The sequence below is a fragment of the Perca fluviatilis genome, chromosome 7 (genome assembly GCF_010015445.1).
Source record: "Perca fluviatilis chromosome 7, GENO_Pfluv_1.0, whole genome shotgun sequence".
NCBI lineage: Eukaryota > Metazoa > Chordata > Actinopteri > Perciformes > Percidae > Perca > Perca fluviatilis.
The window spans coordinates 29,574,633-29,600,630 of NC_053118.1; the positions used below are offsets into that span (position 1 = coordinate 29,574,633).

The 25,998-nt window shown below is 39.4% G+C and overlaps 2 protein-coding genes across 3 annotated transcripts in view; both read right to left on the bottom strand.

The window, feature by feature from the left end:
* Window positions 1–8,086: 8,086 nt before the first annotated feature.
* bola1 (bolA family member 1) lies at window positions 8,087–10,465 on the bottom strand. Its single transcript, XM_039807350.1, has 2 exons — window positions 10,346–10,465; window positions 8,087–9,073 (listed from the first exon to the last, which is right to left on the bottom strand). Exon 2 carries the CDS (start codon window positions 9,048–9,050, stop codon window positions 8,598–8,600), a length of 453 nt encoding a protein of 150 aa, XP_039663284.1. The 5' UTR covers window positions 9,051–9,073; window positions 10,346–10,465; the 3' UTR covers window positions 8,087–8,597.
* A 568-nt stretch (window positions 10,466–11,033) lies between these two features.
* sv2a (synaptic vesicle glycoprotein 2A) overlaps window positions 11,034–25,998 on the bottom strand; it is a 51,360-nt gene continuing 36,395 nt past the window's right edge. The window contains exons 3-12 of one of the 2 annotated variants that reach the window (XM_039806310.1): window positions 25,811–25,962; window positions 24,992–25,125; window positions 23,114–23,203; window positions 22,191–22,298; window positions 21,420–21,508; window positions 20,159–20,323; window positions 19,704–19,837; window positions 16,671–16,877; window positions 15,676–15,835; window positions 11,034–15,042 (exon numbers count right to left, since the gene is read on the bottom strand). In XM_039806310.1, coding sequence (XP_039662244.1) covers window positions 14,859–15,042; window positions 15,676–15,835; window positions 16,671–16,877; window positions 19,704–19,837; window positions 20,159–20,323; window positions 21,420–21,508; window positions 22,191–22,298; window positions 23,114–23,203; window positions 24,992–25,125; window positions 25,811–25,962 — 1,423 coding nt within the window. In that variant the 3' untranslated portion in view covers window positions 11,034–14,858. The remainder of the gene's footprint in view (window positions 15,043–15,675; window positions 15,836–16,670; window positions 16,878–19,703; window positions 19,838–20,158; window positions 20,324–21,419; window positions 21,509–22,190; window positions 22,299–23,113; window positions 23,204–24,991; window positions 25,126–25,810; window positions 25,963–25,998) is intronic. The other variant, XM_039806309.1, reaches the window with a different exon arrangement.

Sequence of the window (25,998 nt, forward strand, 5' to 3'; positions counted from 1 at the left end):
ATTCGCACCGCCAAAAAGAACGCTGAAGTGACGTAAGCCGGCCGGCGGTTGATATAAAAAGAAGATTCTTATATTTCTCCCTTTGCATATATGCTCACAAATACCTGGACTTCACCGTCGGTGTCTGTGCTTTCTTCCATTTTTTTCATTAATGTCTTAGTTCAACATTTTAACATGCTAACATTTGCTAGTGCAGCTTTAGCTGGTGGGAATGTTATTATTTTTGCAGGTATACTTGGTCATAAACCAAAGTTATTACAATTCATCCTGATGGGAACATGAATGTTTGTGTCAAATTTCATGACAATCCATTCAACAGTTGTTGATACATGTCACTCAAAACCACAAATGTCAGGCTCATGGTGGAGCTAGAGGAAAAGTCAGGGGATCACCAAAGTCACCAGGATGAATCCTCTGGGAACCATGAATGTCTGCACCAAATTTCATAGCAACCATCTAATAGATGTTTAGATATTTCAGTCTGGACCAAAGTGGTCGGCCAACAAACACTTCCACTCCAAGAGCCACGCCGCTATCATGTAAACTGAGAAATAACAACTAACACAAACATTTATGTATGTCATCTAAAACTAGGGTTCAGCAGGTGCAAAGTGACACAACCGCCCGCATGACAAAACCTGGTGCTAATCAATTTTTTTTATGATATTTGAAGCTGAGCTATAAATGTGCTCAATCTCTGTTAACTCTCCCTTTGGTTTTATGATGGTAAACATGTCGGAGTGGAGGTTTATGAGTGTGGCTGGGTCTTTCTGCAGCGACTATAAAAGCAGCTATGTGAATATCATATGCTTCATGGCTCTGCTGCATGTTCCTACAGTATGTGCCGGCTGTCATTCAAATACCACAAAATATTCTAAACACTGGTGTTTGAAAAACTTAAACACTAAAACATCAGCACTGAGTAATACCCAAGGGGAGAAGCAATAACATAATATGGTGATATGATAATAGCTTCACGCTGTGCATGAAATACAAACATGATCATATAGGCTGTCGAGAACTCCAGGGGGTTAAGTGAATGTAATCCTCCTTCAGACACAGTGCTATAGAAGGAGGGAAAAGGAAGGCAGAGAAAGTCATGTCTCAGGGTTCAGCCATGAACAACTGGGAGCCCTGGAGAGGCTGAGGGAAGATTTGAAACAATCATTATATCAAGAGAGGACTGTTTTCAATGTTAAATAAAAGTTAATAAGAGGTCAAAAGAAGTTTATGAGGAGAAAGCCGCCAACGGCAAAGGGTAACTAGCCAAAGTGTTCAAACTGGGTTATAGCTTGCACAGAAAATGATGTGATTGACAGCGAGTGGAGACAGAGGGGGTGCAATAGGAATGAGGCACAGGTTCAAAGCTAGCGAGCAGGAGTGGGAAGATCACAGAGGTTGAGCAAAAAGGTTGACAGAGGGTACAGAGGGAGCCCAGAGTGAAGGCCTTGAAAGAGCCTTATCTGTGACCCATCTGTCTTGACATGCACACTCCTCTGGTTAGTGCCCTGGAGGGGAGGGAAGGGGAGCAGCATGCGTGTCAGTAACTGAGTGTGCAGGGCTCAGGGCTAAGGCCTTGGCCTGTGCACTCTGGCCTGAAAACCAGCCTAACCAGCCCTATGCTTTAACACCCCCAGGAAAAACTCTCATGACTTTACTGCTGTGATCATGGGATTGACTGAACAAAACAAGGGTAAAAAAAAAATGCATTAAGAAAAAGGCTGTCACACACAAATACAGATGTTACTTAATTTGACATTTCACTTTTCATCTTTGCTGTCAGCTGATTTCGTTTTCAGTGGCATCTCTTTTCTTTTTGGTCATTTGTTGAAAGACACAGGATCACCAGATCTGAAATGGGCTGTCTGATGACCAAGTGTGCATTTAGGGAATTTGTTGAGTTGTTATTACAACGTTTATTCTTGCCATTGGAGTGCAGCACGAAAATGTAACATTCCAACACGTGCCTGATTGTTTTCCTATTTTTCTCCATAACCTAACCACTCATTTTACTTCATTAGAAACAAGAAAGGTTAAGTGAAGAATTACAACCAGCTGCCTAGTTACTGATACATTTTGGGGACACCTGATCCTCTTGAAAGTAATTTTCAGAACAGCTATTTCAGAAGTTGTTGAAAATCATACATCACAGGACTGCAAGTCTATCGTTCCCAGTCTCATGAAAGTCAAACCATTTGTGACTATTCACTTAAAATGGTTCACTTTCACTTGATACTATCTTATTTCTCCTGAGTGGAATTAACCTCTTGACTCTCAGTAGTTCGCAGTGTTCCGTCTAAGTAACAATAAATATACATATACACACTTTAATACATAATTACACACATAAGTTAGACTTTGTTTATGGTGGTCAAGCTTTTAATGCTTCAACAACAGTGGTGGAAAAAGTATTCAGATCCTTTACTTAAGTAAAAGTACTAATAGCACACTGTAAAAATACTCTGTTACAAGTAAAAGTCCTGCATTGAAAATGTTACTTAAGTAAAAGTATGTAAGTATTATCAGGTACAGAAAATGCAGAAAAATCCTCACATTTTAGAAACTGGAAACGATCAAAACAGTTCTGTCAGTCAACTAAGTGATTAATTGGCTAATCATTTCAGCTTTACATGTAGGCCTGTATATTGTTGTGTAGTTTAATTTATAATAAAACAATATTTTTAAGAAGTAACTGTTAACTGTTTTGTGTGCAAAAATCCTAATTTGTAAAGTCACTAGTAACTAAAGCTGTCAGATCGATGTAGTGGAGTAAAAAGTACAATATTTCCCTTTGAAATGTAGTGGAGTAGAAAGTGGCATTAAAAGAAAAGACTCAAGTAGTATAAGTACCTCAATTATGTCAAGTACGGTACTTGAGTAAATACTTAGTTACATTCCACCACTGCTCAACAATCTCAGAAAACAAGGTGCAGAGGTCTACCTGGGATTCCATGTCTTATCTCCTGACAGTGAACAGTAATCATGACATTTGGAGCCTGTTTTTCTGCTGCAAACAAGTTGTAAAAGCAAAAGAAAAGCTAAAGAACAAATCTAACTTAAAATTGCATCACTAAGAATTACACCAGTGATTTGGAACCAGTTTGTGAGGTCCTTGCCAGTTCCCAACCTTACTGTCCTCAGCAAATATCTCATTCCAAGTTGTTGTGCATCAAATCCAACCTCCTAAGATGTTTGACTTTACTTGCATGTTCAGCACACCTGGGAGATTTACCATAATGAATACCTGATGCGGTGAAGCAGTTAATTCCGCCTATAAAATAACTCCCTTCCTCCTTCCTGTGGGCCCCGGCTGTTGTTTATCAAACGAGGTAACGTCCTGTCATGTGACCCCTCCTCCCTCCCAGAAACCCACCTGTGTGGACTTTTCTCTTAATCCCTCTCTAGCCCCCTCTTTTTTTTTTTTTTTGCTGTGCGCTTTGAATACTTAGACTACTGAGTGTAACTAATTCTCCCACACAAGGATATTGTCTTCTCCCTATCTCTGCTTTTGTCCTTCTCTTTCAAGCTGGCTATTCACTGATTTCATTAGTTGGCGGTGTGGTGAGAGAGAGTTGGCTAAAGGGGGGGGGGGCTTCCCAATTAAAAGCCTTAATAGCCTATTACCATCACCCTAAATTCAACTCTGTTTTTTTACAACATGAAACCAGCTAAAGATTAATCACCAGACCAGCGTGGGAGCTTTTAAAAGCCATTCTTTGATTAATAAACTGTAATTACTGATGACTGTAATGGTTTAGCTACAACAGTGAGCAACATACTCTAGTACTATTTCAATATTACTATGGGACAAAGTTGTGCTACAGTTTCCTTTATGACAAACAATTTATATTGTGCAATGACATGACGTTTAGCGTTAAAGACAATAAAAGTAATAACTGCTGTTCCTCGTGAGGGTTTGAATTAAATGCATTTAACAGGCTCCTATTCCTAGACACATGCTGCACAGATCCAGCAGCTGACCAGGGGGGCCAGAGGATGAAGCCAGTCCCCTGGGATGACCAAACCACTCTTTCTCAGACACCCATTTGTCGTACCCACCCCACCTCCTCCTCCCGATGGATGACCCTGCAACCAGCAGGGGTCAGCTGCGCAGAAGGAGGTCCCCTCCACCCCTCCCCCACCCCTGCCCTCGGTCCGGAGCCGCAGCGTAAATCAGCGGCTGTTCATTGCGGGAACCCTGCTCTGCCCGAGGTCTCAGCCCAGCCTGGCACCATCTGTCCCGGGGCTCTGACGCAGAAACAGCGCTGCCAAGGTGGGTTCCCACTGACCTGCTGCACCCTCCAGGCCATATGGGCAAGACCTGGGACCGGAGACAGATCCATCACCACCGCAGTCTGGACATGGTAGAAAAGGCTTGGTGCACGTCTACTGGAAATTGACTCTGAAAGAGCTGATACATTGGACAAATTAAAGGAACTCCTTAAAATAAAATGCAGTCCAATACATCAGTATTTACAAATACACAATTGCTATATATTTCTGGTAAATATAAGTCAAACGAATAGCTTATTTATGATATTTATTGTAAAGCCATTGTATCAAATTACATTATTGTGTCCATCCCCATGTGGGGACATTGACTGGCCTTTCAATATTTCTAAATATTAGCCTCAGTGGTGGAAAGTAACAATATACAGGTTTACTCAAGCACAATGCTTAAGGTGCTTGTACTTTACTTGTACTGTATATTTCCATTTCATGCTCCTTTATATTTTTACTAAACTACATTTCAAATGGAAATATTGTCAGTTTTATTCCACTGTTTATCTCACAAAAGTAGTTATATTTTTCAGATCCATATTTGTCATAAAACATACAGTATATATTTTTATATTAGAATATATTGTTGAAACCAGTGATTTAAAACCTTTTTTTGGCTTTTCACATAAAAGCAGTGTCTACTTTTCAAATGTCTGAGTTGTTAGCAGTTCCACCAAGAGTGATTTTCCCTCTGAACTTCTCAAAAAAACAAGTACACAATTAAAAGAGTACACAATTAAAAAACACAATTTAGAAAAATAAATATATATCATTTATCTTCCATTAACCATCTCACAACCCCTCCGATTCATCTTGTGACCCTGTGGAGGGGCCCTGACCCCTACGTTAGGAACCACTGGTCTACACTACCTCACTATATTACAGTGAAATGCTGATTACACGTTGATGCGTCAGTATTAAAAATCTAAGAATTTATTATAAAATAAATATCATTCACAGGTGCCACTTTTCTACAGGGCAAGTACTTGCACTTTTTTTTTTATTATAATTTTTGCTAATGGTACTTTTCGTCAGTAGGATTTTGAATGCAGGACTTTTTCTCATAATTGTATTTCTACATTGTTGCTACTTTTACTAGGTAAACAACCTGAGTACTTCTTAAAGAACTGGTTAGACTAAAATCATCACCATTTTAAACCAACCCCATATAAACATGCCATCTCATTATGGAAAACAATTCTTAGTTTAATGTGCTCGTATCGGATTGTGTATGTATGAATTTTAATTTGGCTTTTTAATTGAATAGATTTAATTAAAAAACACATTCATTAATGGCCACTCTAATAAAACGCTATTAAAACTACACATTTGTATAACATACGCAAACCTGAGCAATAAGATCTAAATAGACTCTGACAGTGCATAACATCGCCTGCATAAGAAGGCAATAACAAAGGGCAGAAAGATTACCACAATTATCTAATCATGATGTACAAGTATTGTTACTTGACAAAGTATTACTGAAGTGGAAAATGACTTGTGTAAAAAATGACTCATAATGTAAAGAAGCTTTTTTGAAGGCAACACAGAGTATGGTAAGTGTGAAAGGGACAATGTGGTGGCCTGATCACTCTGAGTGACGATCTCAAAAATAGTGACCATCTCCTGTTTATGAGAAAGTTTGCTCAGACACTGCCCCACAAAGTTAAATAAAAACTTAAATAGACTCCCCCATTCTGATTAGGATTTAATTGCACAGCTGTAGGCTACTCTCAAATTGCTGTTTTTCTTGCCAAAAGTAGTTGAGTAGATTACTTTGTCTACATCTATTGAAGTGAAGGTAAAATTATTGATTTTTAGAATACACTAAACAGGAAAGAGCATGGGAAAAAAAGAGTCAATTAGAGCACTTACAATTCCATCTCTGGCCATAACAAGTCAATCTATAAAGGTGAACTGACCGACCGTTACTTTGCTGTATACCGGCCACGGACAAAATAGGTGATGTACTACTCACACATGTAAAACAGGCCAACTTTTTAAGAGCAAGACAAGTCTCTACACTCCACCTAATCACTGTTGACGACTTGACGTTTTCTCCCTCTCCATCATAACAGCACCTGGAATCATGGCACGTAAATCTTATCGGCAGAGACAGTCTGCGGGTCCCCGGGCAGTACAGCCCCAGCTTATTGCTTTCTCCCACAGCCCCAACCTGGCTTCTTGCCCCCTTAGGCCCGGCTCTAATGGGTGAGCAGGGGTCATAAAGTGGTTGTGTTACTGTTTTCCTTTTTCCAAACCAGTGACACCAGTTGTTCACCCTCCTCACCGGGGCCTTTTGTGAGGCCTGACAGCCTGTCAATTCCAGGCGAAGGATGATTGTAGAAGACGACACGCATTACCTTGAAGTGACACCACATTCCACTGAAGGTCTGTCTTTATGAGCCAACAATAACTTTGAATAGCTTTTGCAGCAAAGCATTACAAGTTTGCTTTGGCTTTGTGGTGTGCGTTTGGTGCCGTCTCATTCTTGTCAAATGTGGACGTTTCTAAAAAAAATAAATAAAAAAGAATATCTGTAGCAAATTCATCTTGCAGATAAATGATAATTGGGGTAAAGGATCCTTGTTCGTTAAGACTCCCACCAACTATTTTTAACGTGTATGTGTTGTCTTATCACGCTCGCGGGCTTGAGGAGTGATTTTTGGCTGTCATCAGGGTTGATGGTAGGACAAGAAGACCTTTAACATTGACATATACAACCCCAAACCCAAAAAGACAAAAATAGACGCCCACCCACCCACCCACACCCACACCCACACCCACGCGCCACACACACAACACACACACACCCACACACACACACACACACACACACACACACACACACACACACACACACACACTAAAGAGTCATTCTGAGAATAAGCGCAAGCTACTGAACATTTTGTACTTTTGTCCTCTGGTCTGTTCAGCCAATTGCTGAAAAGCTAAAACAATAATAATCCAATAAATATAATTGATCATTATCATTTATAATTCATGGGATAATTGTATCAAAGACTTTTGTCACCCTTGATTTCAGAGACAATTTGTTCTGTTTTTGTGTCCAATCTGTTGTGAACTAAAACATTTGATTTATGTTTATATTTTTACGTTATATGTTATAAAATATATTGAGTGGTTAAATTTTATCGCACATTAGTCCTGGGGTTACTTATTTTATCACCATTTTGTGGTTTTAGTAAAACTACATGTACAATGTTGAAGAGAAGATAAACACCACCCCTCTTACCCAATTCAGTTTGTCATGTAATTGTGCACATACTGCCCTCGTGTGTTGAGCCAGCTGTACTAACATTATTCGCACTACTATCTCACTAGATAAGATTAAAGTTCATACATTTGGTTATCTGAGATTGTTTAGATAAATAAGCATAACTGAAATTGAACTTTTTAATTATAATATTCTAGCATAGTGATGTTAAGTGATTATTTGGGACTTATAGAAAGATGTTGGTAAAAAATTACATTTAACACATTTGACCAACAGGGTGGCAGATTTGTAGAAGGCATACAAGGCGAGACTTGAAGCCTTTAAAAGAAGGTGAGGGACCCCGGACCTGTTTCTTAAGACTTGAATGTCATGACACCGCCTCATTGTTTCAGTCAGATACAGTTCACAGGTTCATTTTATCATCTTAATTATGGTAAGACCACTATAACTGAATTCAAGCATGACCCCTGCCACTCACACATTTTCAGTTGTCAGGTTATGTAAAGAGTTATTTTTTAATAAATGTCCTGCCTGGTTATTAAGACTTTCAATCATCAATCGCAGAAATGTTTTTAGGTTTTTTTATTCCAAGAATACTGTTATTTTGACTCACTTGCATCAACGCAGTAATGACCATCCACTGTTGACCTCTGGTAAATACCATTATTGTTCAGGAAATATGAGCTTTTCTGACAATACAGTTCTATTATTTACTCCACCAATCTGAAATCCTGGAGACTAAGAACTATGAGCGGCAGCATTACTATGGAAAGTCCTCACACTAGCCTATGGAATTGCAGTGTTTGCTCAGTATTGTACCAATTCAACGCTAGTGCAAAATATACCTATGACTACAAACTACCTGTTTTGCGACGGGCTATTATAACATTTCTTTGATTGCACAAAATGTAGCTCTAAAACACACTGTTGATTTAATGTTTACAATATATGTTTTATTATGATAGAATAACCACAGAAACCCATTTTTGTATTGAAATCTACAACAGAATCCTGACTGCCATTACATTAACCACAATGATCTTTACAGTTCAGTCCGACAGCTTCATAGTCCAACCCTTTACTCCCGCCCAGCCTTCAGTTTCTCCTCCACTGTGTGATCTCCCCTCGAGCCTCCCATGCAAGGCGGACTCTTAGCCAGGGAGGGGTCACTTCTCCACTGCTCAGGAGTCTTTGCCTGGATAGATAGTGCATGAACGCAGCTACTCAACTCCTTCTTCAAAGCCTCATTAACCAGACGATGGCGCTTTATCAATGGCAGACCCTCAAACTGGGAGCTGACAACCAGGACACGGAAATGGGATTCAGAGCCAGGGGGCACAGCGTGCATGTGGCTTTCATTGTGGACTTCTAAGTGGACCGGGTCAAGTGCGTCGGTCAGTTTGGATCTGATAGACCTCTCAATGGGCCGGCTCGGGTCTGGGTCCATGTGTGGTCTGAAGTGGGCCAGAGGCCGGCTTAAGGCAAGACTGGTAGAGATGGGCCGAACACAGCGGAGGACAGTAGGCAGCATCAGAGGTTGTGGCAGGAGACCACCTATGAAAGCCAGATGGGTATAAATACAGGTGACGTGCCATTTAATGACCGGAAAGATATTCATGTTCTGGTATGCATTTCGATTTATTAACAAGCTTTGAGGTGTACTAACACACTACACTAGTATCGGGTTGGTACATGGCATTAGAAGATACCCTGAGTTTAAATATTGGAAACGGATTCAGGAGAGAAAAAGCTGGTTCAGTGCATCCCTAAACGTACATCACCTACTGTACAAATGCCCATTATTACATACATGTTAGCGTCGAGGAAATAATAATTAAGAAGATAATCACCTTAGTAGTCATATATGCTTTATTAAATTAGACTGCTGGCCAGTATGAAAAAAAAGGCTCTCTATCCATCCTTATTATGCATTGTAAAGCCTCATCTGACTGCTGCTAAGTGGTAGAACTTAGGCTGATCACGAAATGATCTGTGTCAAGGTGAGCCTACATTTGGAAACACACACTATCAGTTAAATTGTAACACTACTAAATTGACCAAGACAACTCCACCTTTAACTAAAACCTCAATGGCAAACATAACTGAGACAATGTAATCAAAAACTAAACAATGTAAAATAAAAGGTAGAATTCATAGCAGAGCTGTTTGATTGAATTGGATTAGATTGTAACGTTACATGTGTACATAATAAAGTGATCCCTGAGGAAGTCAATCATTTTTGAACGTTTAGAATCATCAATGTTTTATTAGACTCAGTAGTAGCAGCATTTTCTTGCTGCCCGTTAGGTGGATGTAAATTTCGGCAGGGATAATTGTTCAGGGGTGCAGCATGCATTATTTGGCAGAAATGATGGTTACTGCCCGCGAGTTGGATGCAATTTTCGGCAGGCATTAAAAACTCAACACAACACCTGTCATGGCAGTTTCAGTGAAAGCCTGTGTTATCCACTCAAATGAATAACAGAATAAATGTAGTTACATGCAACTGTAGTAGTGACACGACTTTTAATAACGGTAATGCTTTTGCAGCGCCAGTTTTGCTAATAGCTAGGTAGCGTAGCTAACTACTTAGCTAGCTAGCTAAACCTTCAAGCTACACTTGCACTTGAGCTAATTCACTGCTTGTTTGCTAGCATTCGCTGTTAGCTCTCATAGCAAACATCACGTAAGAAAACTGAGACTTAATGAGTCTCTACACCGAACAGCCCCATTAAAAGATAATACATCGGTATGTGTTTATTAATACACTTCACCTAGTCAATAAGCTAAGGTGTAGAGTGAATGTTGTTAACTAACGCTACTTACCCAAGTTCTTCTTCTTCTCTTATTTAATGGCGGATTGCAAACATAGACTGTTATGATTGCAAACAACTTTTAGGTGCTTACCGCCATAGATATGCTTACCGCCACCTACTGGGCTGGAGTGTGTATCATCATGTCATTTTACAATTATTTTAAATTCTACTCAACAACCCTGCAGCTTTTAAAAATTTAAATAACGCCTTCCTGGTGATCCTGATCCCCTCTCCCTCCCCTTCTGATCCCAGTATCCCTATCAGATTCCACCCCCCCCCCCCCCCCCCAACCCTTTCTTTAAAACCCCCCCCCCCCCCCCCCCCCCCGTGCAATACAATATTATATGTTCAGCATTTTCTTTAACCCCACAGTTTTCACAGTTCTCACTAGTCCTTTTTCCCAGTAAAAACAAGGTGCCATTCAGTCCTGTGTGATCCACCCTGAGTCTTGTCATTATAATTTCCTCCCTCCTGGTTACCTTGCAAGTTGCGTCCACAGACATAATATAAACGGTTGCGTCCCTTGTACCATAAACGCAACACTAACCGGAAGTGCTAGAACACCATCTGGGTTGTGTAGTTTTTTTAAAACGCTTTGAAGTCCTGTAGCAGCATCGCTGGCAGCTGCATTATTTTAACCATTTCTAGTGTCTGTTATAAACGCAAAACAACATTTATAGACAAAGAAATGACAAAGATTGACTTTTCATACTTTGTTTATTTTGTGGTTCTTTGTTATCCATTGTGATTCCAAAGGGTCAGTTGCACGGCATAGCGCAAACCCAAACAAAAATCAACAATGAGAAAATATAAGAAAAGATCTCACACACCTAACAGAACTGATGTTGTCACATTTAGGCTAACTATGATTCATAACCGGTATTTAACATTGATGTAATTACTTGTATTTCATTCTCATTTACAAAATACACAAAATCAAAGACAACATACAGCATTGTTCATTTACACTTTTTTTTTTATAACTTTTTTTTATATTCATGGTTCCACAAACAGTTTCTATACTTACAATCAACTAGTTTCTACAGCACAGTACAATGACAAAGGTGATAAATTCTTTGTTACATTTAATTAATGGCAATGCAATCTTGTTGACAAAAGCCTCAAGACTTAGGGTTGTTGTAGAGAGTACACACGAATGTTAGCTGTTTCATTATTTAGCCAACACTCAGCATTTTAGTGGACAAGGCCAGCATATAGTAATGTTCTCCAATTCCCAGTAGCTTCAAAGAAGAGAATAAGAGACAAATACCCAAACACTTATTGCTTTGTTAACTTTTTGCACTCACGATTGACTGTTGCGCAGGCAACAAGTTAATTATACAAAAAACCCTGTAACATAAGCTAAGATATGTATCTACAAGAGACATTTTAACTTGGACTGAGCCTGAACTGAGTCACTGAGACAGGACAGCGCTTTAACAGCATTCCATGTTGAACAAATACAACAGTTATCTTGACATCTTCTTAAATTTCATGGGTGATACAGGACAACATACAGAGAATAGAACTCCTGACGCTTAGCCTTTATATTTGTACAGCTTATGTGTGTTTATATACTGTCAATGTGCTTTTATGAGGGAATATGAGGAAATTTTGTTTTCTGACTTGCTGGCCATTTTGGCTTCTGAAGCCATCAATTCTTGCAGTTTGAAAACAAGTGCACCTGGACTCAGGCAGACAGGTTCTCAGATGAGTTGTGATAAATCTTCATTACTATAATAACTCCAGTCGTTTTTGTTTTACATGTTACATGTTAGATGGCTGAAAACCTACAAAGACTGACTGCAATATAATATATTTCCAGGGGTCAAATGTTTGAAGAGCTATCTTATTAGTTACATTATAAGTACTTTTATTTACATATATTCATATCTATAACAGAGAATTGGTGGTGTAATGTGTAAACTCAGGCCATACAAAATATTTGGCAATAATTAATGAGATGTGGTACTCATGGCACACTTATAGATAATGGGTCAGGTGTCAAATTTGGATGATTAGGGATTTATCAGTGTGAGAAGGAGGGAATGAAATGTAAGGGGCAGGTCATCAAAGCTCAAAGCACATATGTTCACAACTGCACTCGTGTTCATAATCTTGTCATTTGGTAGGTTTTGGTCTTTGTGCTCTTGCTAAACGCTCACCTTGTTCTTCATTAAATCACTAGCAAGACTGCGTCAGATTGTGTCTTGAAGAACTCAAGGCATTCACAATTGTGCATGTACGACAGTGTACATTTAGTGCAATGGGTTGTCTATTTTATTTTATTATTAACTGTCTTTGAGTCTACGTATGGCTGCTATCCTACAAAATGGCAGTTTGGACGAAAACGTTTTTTGTTAATCTGACATTTTCATGATTGTTTTTCCTCAACCATGCAGTTGTGAACATATCACTCTTGCTTTTCTAGATGAGGGGAATGCGGCAATCATTTTCGCCAACACTCTGCTGTTATAATGTGGGATATATGACAATCAGCCCTTGGCAGTGAGTTCTCTATGGTGAATCTCGGGTTTTATTTAGCTACATTTGTATAATAAAGCACTAGTAAACACAAGGGCCCAGTGCACTTGAAATCCATACCTTCATTAGCAGAAGAATCCTTTCAGCTGCAATTATTCCTCATTGTTCAAAATGTTATGTGCCCCAAGGACATCGCAAATTAGTAAAATTTTAAATAGAACAACTTTGCCGTACGCTGCTTTCCTTTTTTCCGGCCAGAGTATTTTTCAACAATTTGTATATTTACTCTACTGATGATAAAATCTCATCGTTCAGCCTGTCTTGATCCAAGAGCAAAAACAGGTTAATTTCAGTATGTTATCACACCCTGTTCACTTATCATTATATAAGACAGCTACCCCACAAACTTTCACTAATCAGGATGTTTGCCAAATATGAAATGGTAAAATATATAAATATAGACAAAATTAAATTAAATCTCAATATTGCACAGAGGTTCAATATTGCACTAAGAAGCACACTCACATTAATATAAACATTCAATTCACACAAACAATTAGATTAAAGTCGGTCATCTCTTACACACCTGCACTGAAACCATCAAAACTAAAAGTGTAGCCTTTTTGTGTAACTTTTTTTTCTCCTTTGTAATGACCTACTTTTCTTCCACATGTGTACCGTATATGATTTAAGGTAATAAAGGAATATTTTCATTTTAAGAACATCCTGTAGAAAGTGCTCTAAGGAGTTCATCAACTGTCGTGGTATCACTGCTACCAACGGCAGAATAAAAGCACGGTGCTGTCTCTTGTGGTTAGGAAAAGTCAAAGCATTACGGGGACTTAAGCCAGACTAACCGATGAGCAAGTGTAACTTGTCCAAAGCGCTGTTTTTACATGTTGTGCTCTCAATTTTCATAAATTTACATACATACTTTGTGACATGCATAACACCCTCCAAAACATTTATTGTAAGAGACAAACATACTGTAAGCCTGGGAGGAGAGGTACTAAGAAGGCATTTCTTACAAAGGGATATCCAGTATGATTGAAAAAAGGTGATTGAGTGTGAGATTCTGAACATTTTCATCAAGTCAAGAAAATGTTGGGGAAATTCACACTGGCAAATGGTCGTGCTTTAAATGTACACTTCAACAAACATCTTCATCTTTGTGATGAAATCATGACAGCACACAATGTTCACTTGGCATGGGAAACCATTGGGCTAATGGATTCGAAAGATCTCATGATCTCACGGAGGCGATCAGAAACAATGTTTTAAAGGGAGAAGGGGCTCGATTGATCTCGTTGTCTCATTCTAACAAAAACAAAAGCAAACCTGGAATGTTCTATAATCTATAAAATGGCAGTTAATCTGTACATCAACACAAAACCCCAGGAGACAAAGAATGAGGACAGGTCTTTGTTTAAGAGAAAGCCAAGAGAGTTGTGTCTTGGTTTTACCACACATGGTCAAAAATGCTTCAAATCAAGGCATTAAATGTCACATTTTTGATTCTATGTCCAACAATGACAAAGAACGCAAGACTTGACAGGTGAGTTGAATTTGCTGAGAAGAATGGAGGTGACTACAGAGAACTCTGTAACAATGGCTAGTGGTCATTTCTATGAGTCTATTTGCATGGCTCATAATCAAGAACCCCCATCCCGACCCCCAACCCCAGGTGTATGTACAGTACTTGTATTTGGGGCCAAATCTAAATCTACTATTTCATCCCAGGGGAATGAAATGTCATGCTCTCACTGAACATGTCAATATTATGTTTGCATCACGTTTCGGCAACAATTCTGAGCAATAATCAGCAATTTGTCTCAGCTGAATGTTTATCCAAAATTCTAATAGTTTGTCACAGCTTCACTATTACCTTAATCACCAATCCAAAATATTTACAGCAGATCTGTCGTCTGATCATTATGAGAGAGGGGTTAGAGGGAAGGATTAGGAGGGCTCTTGAGATGTTCTTTCACAGTGTGGTGAAAAACTCTTCTGCCCACCCCCAGAGAGTTGTTGGCGCCACACTATTGCAGCACCTGACCTCGCGTCTCTGGTAGTTTGAGGGCCAGAAAACTGCCCACCGCCAGCGCCCCCGAGGCAAAGAGGATGGGCACAGCCTTGGTGATACCAACAAACGAGGTAAAGATGCTTATGCCTAAAACAGCCGCTAATTTACAGAGGGCGTTGAGGAAGCCAAATGCTGTGGTTCTGAGAAAAGAGAGGGGGCAGATAAAGAGTACAGAGTCAGTCTGTTGTTGTTGAAAATGTATCAAGAAGGAATTAAAACAACCAAAGGAGAAAAGCAGTGGAATTATAGAGCAACAGAAGATTCATCTTTCACTTTGTATCTCAAATACAGTCTCAGAATTTAATCTGCGTTTACAATTTATTTAGCTGTAGGGACTCAATGTAACCACAAGGTGGAGCTACATCATGTAAAATGAAAATGTAAAAGCTGTTCCCACACTGAATACAGATGGGCAACCCAAAAATTACATGCTCTTGCTTTGGTAACATTATTGAATTATGTTATCCACAAATACTCATATCTTGTCTTATATTAGGTTGCATTTCAATGAATAAATCCAAGTAGGATTTACACACTCGGCTATTTCCTTAAAAAATTAAGAGCAAGTCCTGCTAAAGCCATTGGGTGGCAATAAGACAGCTAAGTGCTTTACATCACATGCATCACCAATGATTTCACCCCACAATGTCATCCATCCCCGTAGGCCAACCAATCATTGTAGGGCAACTCTTATGACATCATTTGACACGTCATTCAGCCCCACTGACCGTGTCTTCAATGTGTCAAGGAGATTTCATGCCTAAATTTCCTACCTCTTGTCAGAGGGGTAGAGCTCGACAGTCAGCACATCCAGAGCGTTCCAGGAAGCGATGCTGATTCCCCCGAACAGGCAGAGCAGAGCAATCATGGCTGACTCGCTGTTGCCAAAGGACAGGAAGAAACAACTGACGCAAGAGATCACACTGGAGCCAGCTGGAGGTAGACAAAGGGAGACAAAGAAAGGTGGAGGGAAGCAGTGATGTATGAAGAAAGGAAGGAAATCATGCATATATAAACAGAAAATTATTATTAGCCTGTACTTTTGAACTGTAACGTAATTAGACCAGACATGCCAGAAAAAGTGTAATACCCATGATCCCATTGCTCTCACATAATGTAGGCAAACCTTTTTTGGGACGTTTTTTTCCAGATCCTTTTCTCTCAGTCCTAGATTACAGTAATATCATCTACACAGCATCAGTCTCTAGATGTAATTTATCACTCTGCTCTTTTTAAGTGGACCGACCTTGTCTCTGTGTCAGAAGAGAAAATCTGGAATTTATCAAAATTGTTCTGCAGAACATCAATCCCATCATATACCCTGAGAGACAGGGTCCACCACAGGGCTCCTTAAGACAAAGAGGCACTCTGATTTAAACCTGTGGAAAATGTGTGAAAAAGTATAGTGTCGTACTTGGCTATTTGGAGGACACCATGTCATTAGCTGGGAAACATCCAACCTCATCCATTCCTAATGTGAGGTCACGTAGCACCCACTGAACTATCCGGACTTTTTTAAAACCGTATTTATCAGGGCATTGGAGGCTTAATCTGCCTCAGCAACGTCTACCAGCAGCAAATGTGCAGCTATAATGCAACAAATAAGAAAAGTGCCTTGAACACACATCCCAGGGTTTGTAAGGTAGAGGAGGGTGTTTCAGAATATCTTTTAACACTCAGTTTTCCACTAATGTACAAAGTTAACTCCCATTCAACTTTTCTTTCCATACACATGGTACGGAGTAATGTGGCCCTGCGCTCATATTACCTAGCATCCTCAGCCGTCCGATCTTGTCCATGAGCAGCGCGGAGACAATGTTGCCCGGCAACACAGCCAAGGTGCCCAGGAAACTGACGAAGTAGACCATGTATGCATTGTTCTCATCACTGACGTCACTGAGCAGGCAGCCTTCTTTGTTGTGCAGGAAAGTGCTGTTGATGAGCTTGCAGTTGACCAACCTATACTTGAAGAGATCTGGCGAGAAAGGAGGGGGACACAAAAAAGTGGGGAGACACTCTTGTTAACAAACTATTATTTCAAACACTTTTTTTTGCACAATTTCCCTTTTTTGTGAACACACAATAAGTGAAAGATATCTTGTGCTGTTGTTTAAAGGACAAATCCGGCGCAAAATGAACCTAGGGGTTAATAACACATGGGTACCGAGTCGACCGTTCTCTGGGATATGTTTTCATGCTAACTGAATGTGACCAGTTTTATCGCAAACCGCTAATTACCTTATAACGCTAGTTGTCGGAGCAGAGAGAAATCACTATTTCTATTAGGGGTGGGAATCACCAGAGGCCTCACGATACGATATCATCACGATACCTATGTCACGATACGATATTATTGCGATTTTAAACATATTGCAATATTCTGCGATATATTGCAATGTACTACCTTTTTTCCAACTTCAAATTTTTCCCAATTTCAAATTATGTCCCCAAAGGACAATTTTGTCAACATCTGTTTTATCTAAAAAGATACATTTCTCTGTTTGTTCATCTCACTTCAATTTTATTGCTGCAAAATGGGATTGTCAAGCAGACCGACGGACCAACATATATATCATAAAAGATCGATACTTGGCATCTGTGTATCGATACAGTATTGCCACGAAAAATATCGCGATACTATGCTGTATCGATTTTTCCCCCCACCCCTAATTTCTATACCACTAACAAGGCTCAAAATGGTCGAAATTAGGTATGAGGATGTGTTGTCTAAAATAGTGGCATGTAAAACAGTGGCAGGCCTGACAGTGGTTACCATTTAAACCATGGCCATATAGCTACAATTCACCTGTCAAACAAAGCTTGAATCCTTTCTTGTGCTCTGGAAAACAGCATCAGGCTATATAGCTACAGTACTGTATATTACAAATATAGTATGTAGGTTATGGTTTAGGGTTAAATCAGCACCATGGACAGAGCCTCTTAGACATACTTGTGATTCTGTGCTACACAGTAAATAAAACTGACTTGACTCGATTGACTTGACACTAAAAACTTACAAATTGGCACTTTCGGAGTGACTACGTGATCATTTGGGCTAAAGTAACTAGAATGTCTCAACCTATTTCTTGCAACCCCACAGGTATTTTATTATATTAAACTATTTTTTAGTGTGGAATCAAAGCTCAATAGAATCTGCCAAGAGTCACTCCATGGCAGTAGGTGAATATCAATCCACATCTTCCCAATTACTGATCTTACAGTAATAGCACTATAAGTTGATACATTGTGAAGAATAGCCCTTTGAGCATGTAGCTGAGTACATAGGGACTAACATGCCACAACTGTATAGCCCAACTGCATTCGTCATTGTGGTTTCTTCCCATCATGCCGCATTGTGATAATAAAAACATACATAATGGCAACTATCAGACAGCCTCAACTTCTGAACAGGGAGCCAAAAAAGAGATTTAAGTATTAGTAAGCAAACACGTTTCTAATTCCCATTCTAATGAGGAACTCCTGGCTCCCACTGATGGCAGCTGTGAGTGATTGCTTGACATGTGTTAAGACTGCAAACAACTAACAAAGCGAGCGGAAGGTCTGGCTGATGTATCTATTGTATGTAAGTGTTTGCATGTGTGGATACAGCTGCTGAAACCTGTGTCCCCTTTCTAAAATGTACAAAGACACAGTTCTCCTCGGCTTTCTACATGTAATATCTGTTGTCATTTCGGTGGAGAAAAGTAAATCATAGCGAGAGCTTGGCAATTTTAAAGCTGAAATAATGGAGGGTTCAGTCTGGGTTGCTAGGAGACGTTGCTCTGCAATGCTGCATTCGGTGTAGTGCCAGTCAGTCAGTAGAGAGGGAAAAATAAAGTAATTGAGCCATTTTGACAAACAGTTGGAGCTTATTTTGCTGCTCTTTTAAACATCTGAAGGATAAATACTGCGTCCACTAAAAAGGAGTATTATCAGATACAAGATGGCTAGGGCTATTGTTTTTGATAATATATTGTAAAGCTAAAACACTGGTAACTCTTACCAGGCAGGTGTAATAAAGGAACATTATCTTAACAGTTGACACCATCTTCCATCCATCATGATACTAGATGACAACAATGAACTCACACAATCCCTTAGAAAGATTGCATTTGTAGACAGCAAACACAAAAGAGTGAAAGTGTCCCAATAGCTTTACTTAAAAGAATGTTTTTTTATAAGGAGACCTTTTAAAGCACTATAAATAGCATAGAGAGCATACGGACAGAGAGAGGGGGGGAAAGACAAGATCGTTCATTAGCAGTGGCAAGGTGGAGGTTCACTGCACAGCTTCCACCACATTTAGACTTTCAAAATAGAGTTTATTCACTTTTTCAATTTTCAAGCCAAAGATGTAAGTTGTAGAAAATTAATTTTTGAAAATATTGTGATGACCCTCGGTGGATAGGATTGCCAAACTTCACGACCTTTGCCTGCTGGAGGCCTGAGGGGCTGAGACATGCAGCCCTTCTTTTTCTGCATCCACACAGCACATCTTCCACTCATTTGTGAAAAGACACTACTGATATTTCTTTATGTTTTAAATAACATTTTGTGTTAAAGTTTGTGTGTTTTTCACCTGGCTGAAAGAAAAAATTTCCCTGCGGACAATAATTTAAAGTAGAACGTTGATGTTATACAGCCATTAAAACATTTGTGTCTCCATTGTTAGATAAAAAATAAATGGTTGCAGCTCGTCGTTGCTTAAGCTATGTATCAATGTTCATTATAATTTGTTTGATATCTGGTGTTAGCTAGGTGTGTGCGTGCGTGCGTGCGTGCGTGCGTGTGTGCGTTCTACCTGTGTTGTAGAAGAGGGTTGCGATAAAGGTGCAGTTTTTGAAGAAGGTGTTGCTGGAGGTGATGTCCTCAAAGTAACACTCCTCAAACAGCGAGTTCTCAAACACCATAGATCTCATTTTCAGGTTCATAAACCTGAAATAACACATAGGGATTACAGAATTAAGAAATGGAGGCAAAGAGACATCAAAGAGATGGAGCACGGAAGTGGAGGGAGAAAAAAAGAGGATAAGATGTAAAGAGATCAAAGCCTTATTCATATTTTTATCTGGTTTGTTGGCATCCACCACAAATTATTAAAACTTTGTGAGTAATTGTATCCCCCAATTATTGGAGATAAAATATTAAAAAAATACCCTTGGAATAAAAGGCACCTGACCTTAATGTGACCTAATTCAAAATAAGTTTGCCCTCATTCGACAGGCCACCACTAAGGAGGAGATGCAGCTCACTCACTTGTCATTGAAGTACTCTCCCTGGCGATGGACCTGGTTTTCCAGGGTGAAGTTAAAGGTGACATGTTCGACTTTCTCCTTGGCGAAAAACTTGGTGCGTGAGTGGTACTCTTGCTTCTGCAGGTACTTGATCATGTCGGGGAACCACACTGTTAGACCGTAGTAGCTGGACGAGGAAAAGGAGGAGAGAGAGAAAGTGAGAGTGCTGCTGTCACAAAAAAGACAAACCTACAGTAACAGACTGTGCCTTTATTGTTGCAAGAATATTCCAGGAACACAAATATAATGTATTTGTAACATATTTTGCCTGTTGGCACCCTTGGACTTTTCAGTGGTGGAAAGTACCTAAGTACATTTACATATGTACTTGAAGTAATAGTTTGACATTTTGGGAAATGAGCTTATTCGCTCTCTGGCTGAGAGCTAGATTAGCAGATTGATACCACGCTCACACCTGTCCTTTATGTATGGAATTACTGTATATCCAGCAGAGGTTTAGCTTAGCTCAAAGACTGGAAACAGGGTGAAACAGCTAGCCTGGCTCTGTCAAAAGTCAACATAAATCTGCTCTAAAGCTTACTTATTTACCTGTTACTGTATATCTTGTTTGTTTAACCTGTACAAAAACTGAAGTGTAAAAACGACATACTATTTCTCAGCTCTGAGTGGTTGTCACATAACCTCTGAAAAATGAGAAATTATCACCTCTGCGCTTTGGTTCTTTAACTGATACTTTTGAGATTTTACTTGTAATGGAGTATTTTTACAATGCTCTATTCTTACTTTTACTCAAGTAGGGGATTTCCCCCACTGTAAGTGTCTAAAGCTTCTATTCTGCTGCTTCTCTGTTTTCCTATTTTCTTCTGACCTACAAAGAGAGATACTCTTGTGTAACAGCCGTATTGATACAAAATGTAGTATTCTCTCACTGCCATCATTGTTTCTTTGTTCTTCTTTGTATTGCTATTTCATGTTTTATAAACAAAATGTGATAAAAGCTGTCCAGACTAATTATTACACATCTGGAAATATGAACCTGACATGAGCAGCCTGGACTTGTAATTTGGGCAGGAGATAATGTTGGACAAATGAGCGCTTCCTCTGCATTCAGATCGCCCACAGCTACCTGACAGCAAGCTGTTAAGCCAACAAACAACAACACAATGCTGCTGTGAATAACACTAGCCATCAGCAAATAAATGGACTCAATAAAAAAAAAGTCTCAATAAGACCCAGTGCACAGTTCTATAACCTCATTTTACCTGAAGGACATAGAGAACCACACAGCCATCATCATGTAGGTGGTGCGGCGGTACTCAGGGGAGAAAATGGTCAGGAAATTACTCCACACCTGAAGGAACACACACATGGATACGGACATGGAGACGCAGTGGATACACAGAGGGAAAATAATAAATATATACAGTAGTTGAGTCAGATTCAAAGTAAACGTACACCAGACATCGCTAAAAAAACAAGTTTCTTTCCATTAGCTACAAGAAATAAACACCATGTCCCAGAATCCCTTTCCAGACATAAAGCAAACAAACAGATACAGCCTCAGCAGGACCTGCTGAAAGACAAACACATCCTGACACTAAAAACACTGTCCACAAAGACAAAAGGAATTAACATGTAAATAAAGCCTGAGCTGAGCCTTGCAAAACGTCATCTGAGTTCTGACAGTTGAGTTGTATTTAAGTGCTTTGGGGACCTTCTGTATTGTAAGTTATTTTGGGGTACAATGAGTAAGAATTGTAAAATAATAAAATATTTTTTCATATCTAATCTGTTTGGGACAATTTTACTTGGGGTGGTCTCGGGCAGTTGCCTACCTTGCCTAATGGTTTAGGTTTTGGTAATGGTCTCACCCTGGTGTTTTTTCCCCGTTAACCTCCGTGTTTCTGACCGTGAGGAACCGCAATCTGGGTGTGTGACGCAACTATGTCATGGCAGGTGTATTGCTCAGGACCCAAGGAAGCACACTGTCGAGTGTGAAGTTTTGTAAAATAAAAAAAAAATAAAAACGTCACCTGATGGAAAAGTGTTGAGAGCTTTATCTTCCATTTCTGATGCCAGGCGGCACTGTCGCCCAAGTTCACCAGGTCATCCATCTGCTTCACTGTTTTGATGGTGGTCACCTGGAAACAACAGCACATTTTTGTGTTTAATGATGATGTGTTCCACTTCAAAGTACTTTGCAGATGCATTCATTGGAAAGGTTTTACAATATTTATTCATGTCCAAATTATGCACACAAGTCATTGAAAAAAAGGAGATGTGGCGGGTGTGAGAAAACAACACATGCTTGTATATACACTCTGAATGTGATTTCAGACGCGCAAACCTAAATTAACTTTAGGTTTGTGCGATTGTTCCATCTTTCAGCACGGTTACATTTGTAAGCCTTTGCTTTGAAATATCACAGACGCTCAGTAGAATGTACGTATTTTCCATAGGTTTATTCATCCATATCATAACAAATGAATGTATGAATCAAAGCAAATCTGTGCAGCAGATTCACAACAGCTTGCAAATGAGCTCTCCTATACAGGCCTATGAGACAATAAAATGGCTTCATCCGTACTTAATTATCATATAATGAGTGGCACCGGATATGTCTCACCATTAACACTATGATATTTTAAACATGGCCAGTTATGATAATTAATTGTACTCGTTAATGTAGTAAGAAGAGGTTATAAAGTATTTTTGTCCCCATATTCCATTTAAGTCTCAATACGAACTGTGTAGCTTAAAACATTAAGAGATTACAGTAGTTTAAAGAAAATCTGTCTCAACTTAATTAATATGCAAAGTTATGCAGCACAGAGCTCAAAACCTGCTGCAGTGCATTAGCCTGCAGACAGACACACATATGCATTGTGTGATGACAATACCCCTGCATACAGGCATACAGTAAGTGTAAAGCATAAGATTCTTGAGTGTGACTTACAGAGAAGACCCTCTCTGGGTAACCCTTGGCCCTCATGTTGGTGTCATGGACCTGCTTCAGAATCATCCACGCCTCATCATGTTTCCCATTCTGGAGGAGAGAAACAAAAAGCAGATTTACATGTTAGTCAGCACTCATGTTTTACTGTAGTACCTCCTGGAAATTAAAACCGCATCAACAGGTGGTGTAAACCTTAAGTCATGCTCAATATTTTAATATCTTTTTACAGTTTGCTATAGTTTGTAAAACCAGATATTTTGATTAACACATTGATTTAATTTTGCAAATTCTGCTTTACATGCACAAGCTATAGTTGAACTGGTACATATGGTTCAAGTTCTTAAAGGTCCAATGTGTAGGAATTTCTCCCATCTAGCGTTGAGATCATATATCGCAATCAACTCTCTCGCACCATGCAGTTCAAAGTACCTATTACAGCTACGGTAGCTGTCACGCTTCAAAAAAGCTGGTCTCTTGCTCTTTTCAATATTCTTTTTCTTTTTCTGGGTGAAGAAGAAGACTCCTGTTCCTGAAATTTGGATTTTGAATACGTGTGGTCCTCCATGTTTCCTTCTTCAAACTTGCCTGGGCCGGGAAGCGACGATACCCATTAGCAGCACCTGTGAGTTTATCATGTGACAGCGAAAACGCCAAAGGCGGAGCAATATGTCCTGTATGTTTCTTACCAGCTAACGTATTTCAAGCTGGAGCATGAATATGGAGCGTCTACCCCAGTTCATGTAAAATTTCAAGCCAAAAGGAATCCTTGGAATTGATGGTGGGGGTAAATATTCATGAAAAAGGACAAGTTTGTGAACAGGCAACACAGATTTTGATAATGACCAACTAAACCCGTTACACACTGGACCTTTAAAGAAATAGTTTGACATTTTGGAAAATATGCTTATTCTCTTTCTTATGGAGCGTTAGATGAGATTATTTATACTGAACCACTCTCATGGCATTATGAAGTAAAGACCAGCAGCCTGTTAGCTTGATGGAAAGGTAACGGTTACTCAGTCATTCAGTTCTTATGCACAGATTTGCCAAATTATGCTCTGATACTTAAAGCAATGATCAAAAGCTAGACCAAATCAAGACTAAATTAAACATAGAATGTCATATTTTATGTCCTTTCATATATCTTTTTTTTTCTCTCAGTGTTTTCTCTCTGCAACCAGCTGCATCTTCATTTACTAAAACGATTCACTGATGCCTTCTGATGTATCAAAGGATGTGTGGGTGGGTGTGTGACAACAGGGTTCTTGAAACATCAAAGTTAAACCAAATGAAAAACCATGAGTGTGTAAATTACTACTGAAGTAAGAGTGTCTGTTTGTATAAACCAGCAATATAACAATATATCATTTGCTGTGGTTACAATAGCTAAAAGCGTCTGAGTAGCACATAAACAGAGCTACTGGAATATGTAGATAATGGACCACAAAAATCACCAGGACACTAGACATCCACATACTGTATACATTCCTTAATGTAAGCCTATCAACATTATCAAAACATCTGAAACATGAATCATCTTAAAACTCTTTTGCTTTATCACCAACTTTCCTTTATCTTTTAGTGTCAATGTTCAAAATATACTGAATATGAATATAAACCAGCAGTGTTTTATGTATCTGACAGTACCTTGCAGTTGAGCCTGCTCCAGGATGTAAACATGCACATATTTATTTATTTATTTATTAAAAACGTTCTGGAAAAGTGTGCAAGCAGCACTTTGTCAGCAGAACAGCATCTTCCACTTTGCAAGAGCACTGATGCCTTCTGTTTATAGGCTGTTTATGCATTCAAGGAGTCAAAATGTATTCAAATAATATTTCAACAAGGTCTGAGAGTTGCGAGAGCTGACAGGCTGACCTCCAGGTAGAAGCGGGGGCTCTCGGGCATGGTGGTGAGGGCAGAGATGGCCGCCACAGAGGGTAAGGCACACACCAACACAAAGACACGCCAGCTGTGGAATTGGTAGGCCGAGCCCATTTGGAAACTCCATCCTAAATGAGGAGAGAGGGAGAGAGAGAGAGAGAGAGAGAGAGAGAGAGAGAGAGAGAGAGAGAGAGAGAGAGAGAGAGAGAGAGAGAAAGAAAGAGAAGGTTTTAGCTGCAAGACAACAAGACTAGAATTGTGTGCACAAGAAGCTTCCTCTCTATCCCTGGGTACTGTAATGTCTGGTTTGTATGCATTTCTTTAAATTGCAGTGATTAAAAACTGCATTGCAGCTTTTTCTCTCGTGTGCTCAATTTTTGTAAGCTAAGACGCTCTCCTTTTAACCACTATTTCACTTTTGTTTTCAATGCGATTGATCCATTCTCTTTGTACTCAGCACTTGTGTGAAGGGAAATATCTGGACAGTTGAAATAAATTAAGATGGAACCATAGACTGTATAAAATAGGTTGGAACTTTTACAGTATGCATGTCAACATTCTGAGCAGTTGCATGATACAAAAAGGAAGTTATTTACTCAATTTTCCATTTCCTTTTTTCAAGTATCAACCACAACATTGTACTTAAGTACAGTACTTGTGTAAATGTATTTAGTTACATCCCACCACTTTCAAATAAAACAACCATGGCATTACATAAAATATTATTGGTAGCTAACTGACACAATAACTAACAGGCAACATATTGCCTTGGAGAATGATTTCCTGACTGAGTGATCCGTTTGTTTTTCTCACCGTAGTGTGGGATGATGGCCCAGGCCATGGCAGAGGCGTAGATACCACCGATCATCCAGAACATGCAGAGCCAGCTCAGATGCTCTCCTCGCTTCTCCCGAGCCAGGAACTCAGAGTAATAGGAAAACACGATGGGGATGGAGCCGCCAATACTGGGGAGTAAATTGCGAGGCAGGAATTAAAAGGGA

Excerpts from the sequence above, each read along its gene's own strand:
- bola1 (XM_039807350.1), bottom strand. The coding sequence starts at position 9,050 with ATGCTGCCTACTGTCCTCCGCTGTGTTCGGCCCATCTCTACCAGTCTT.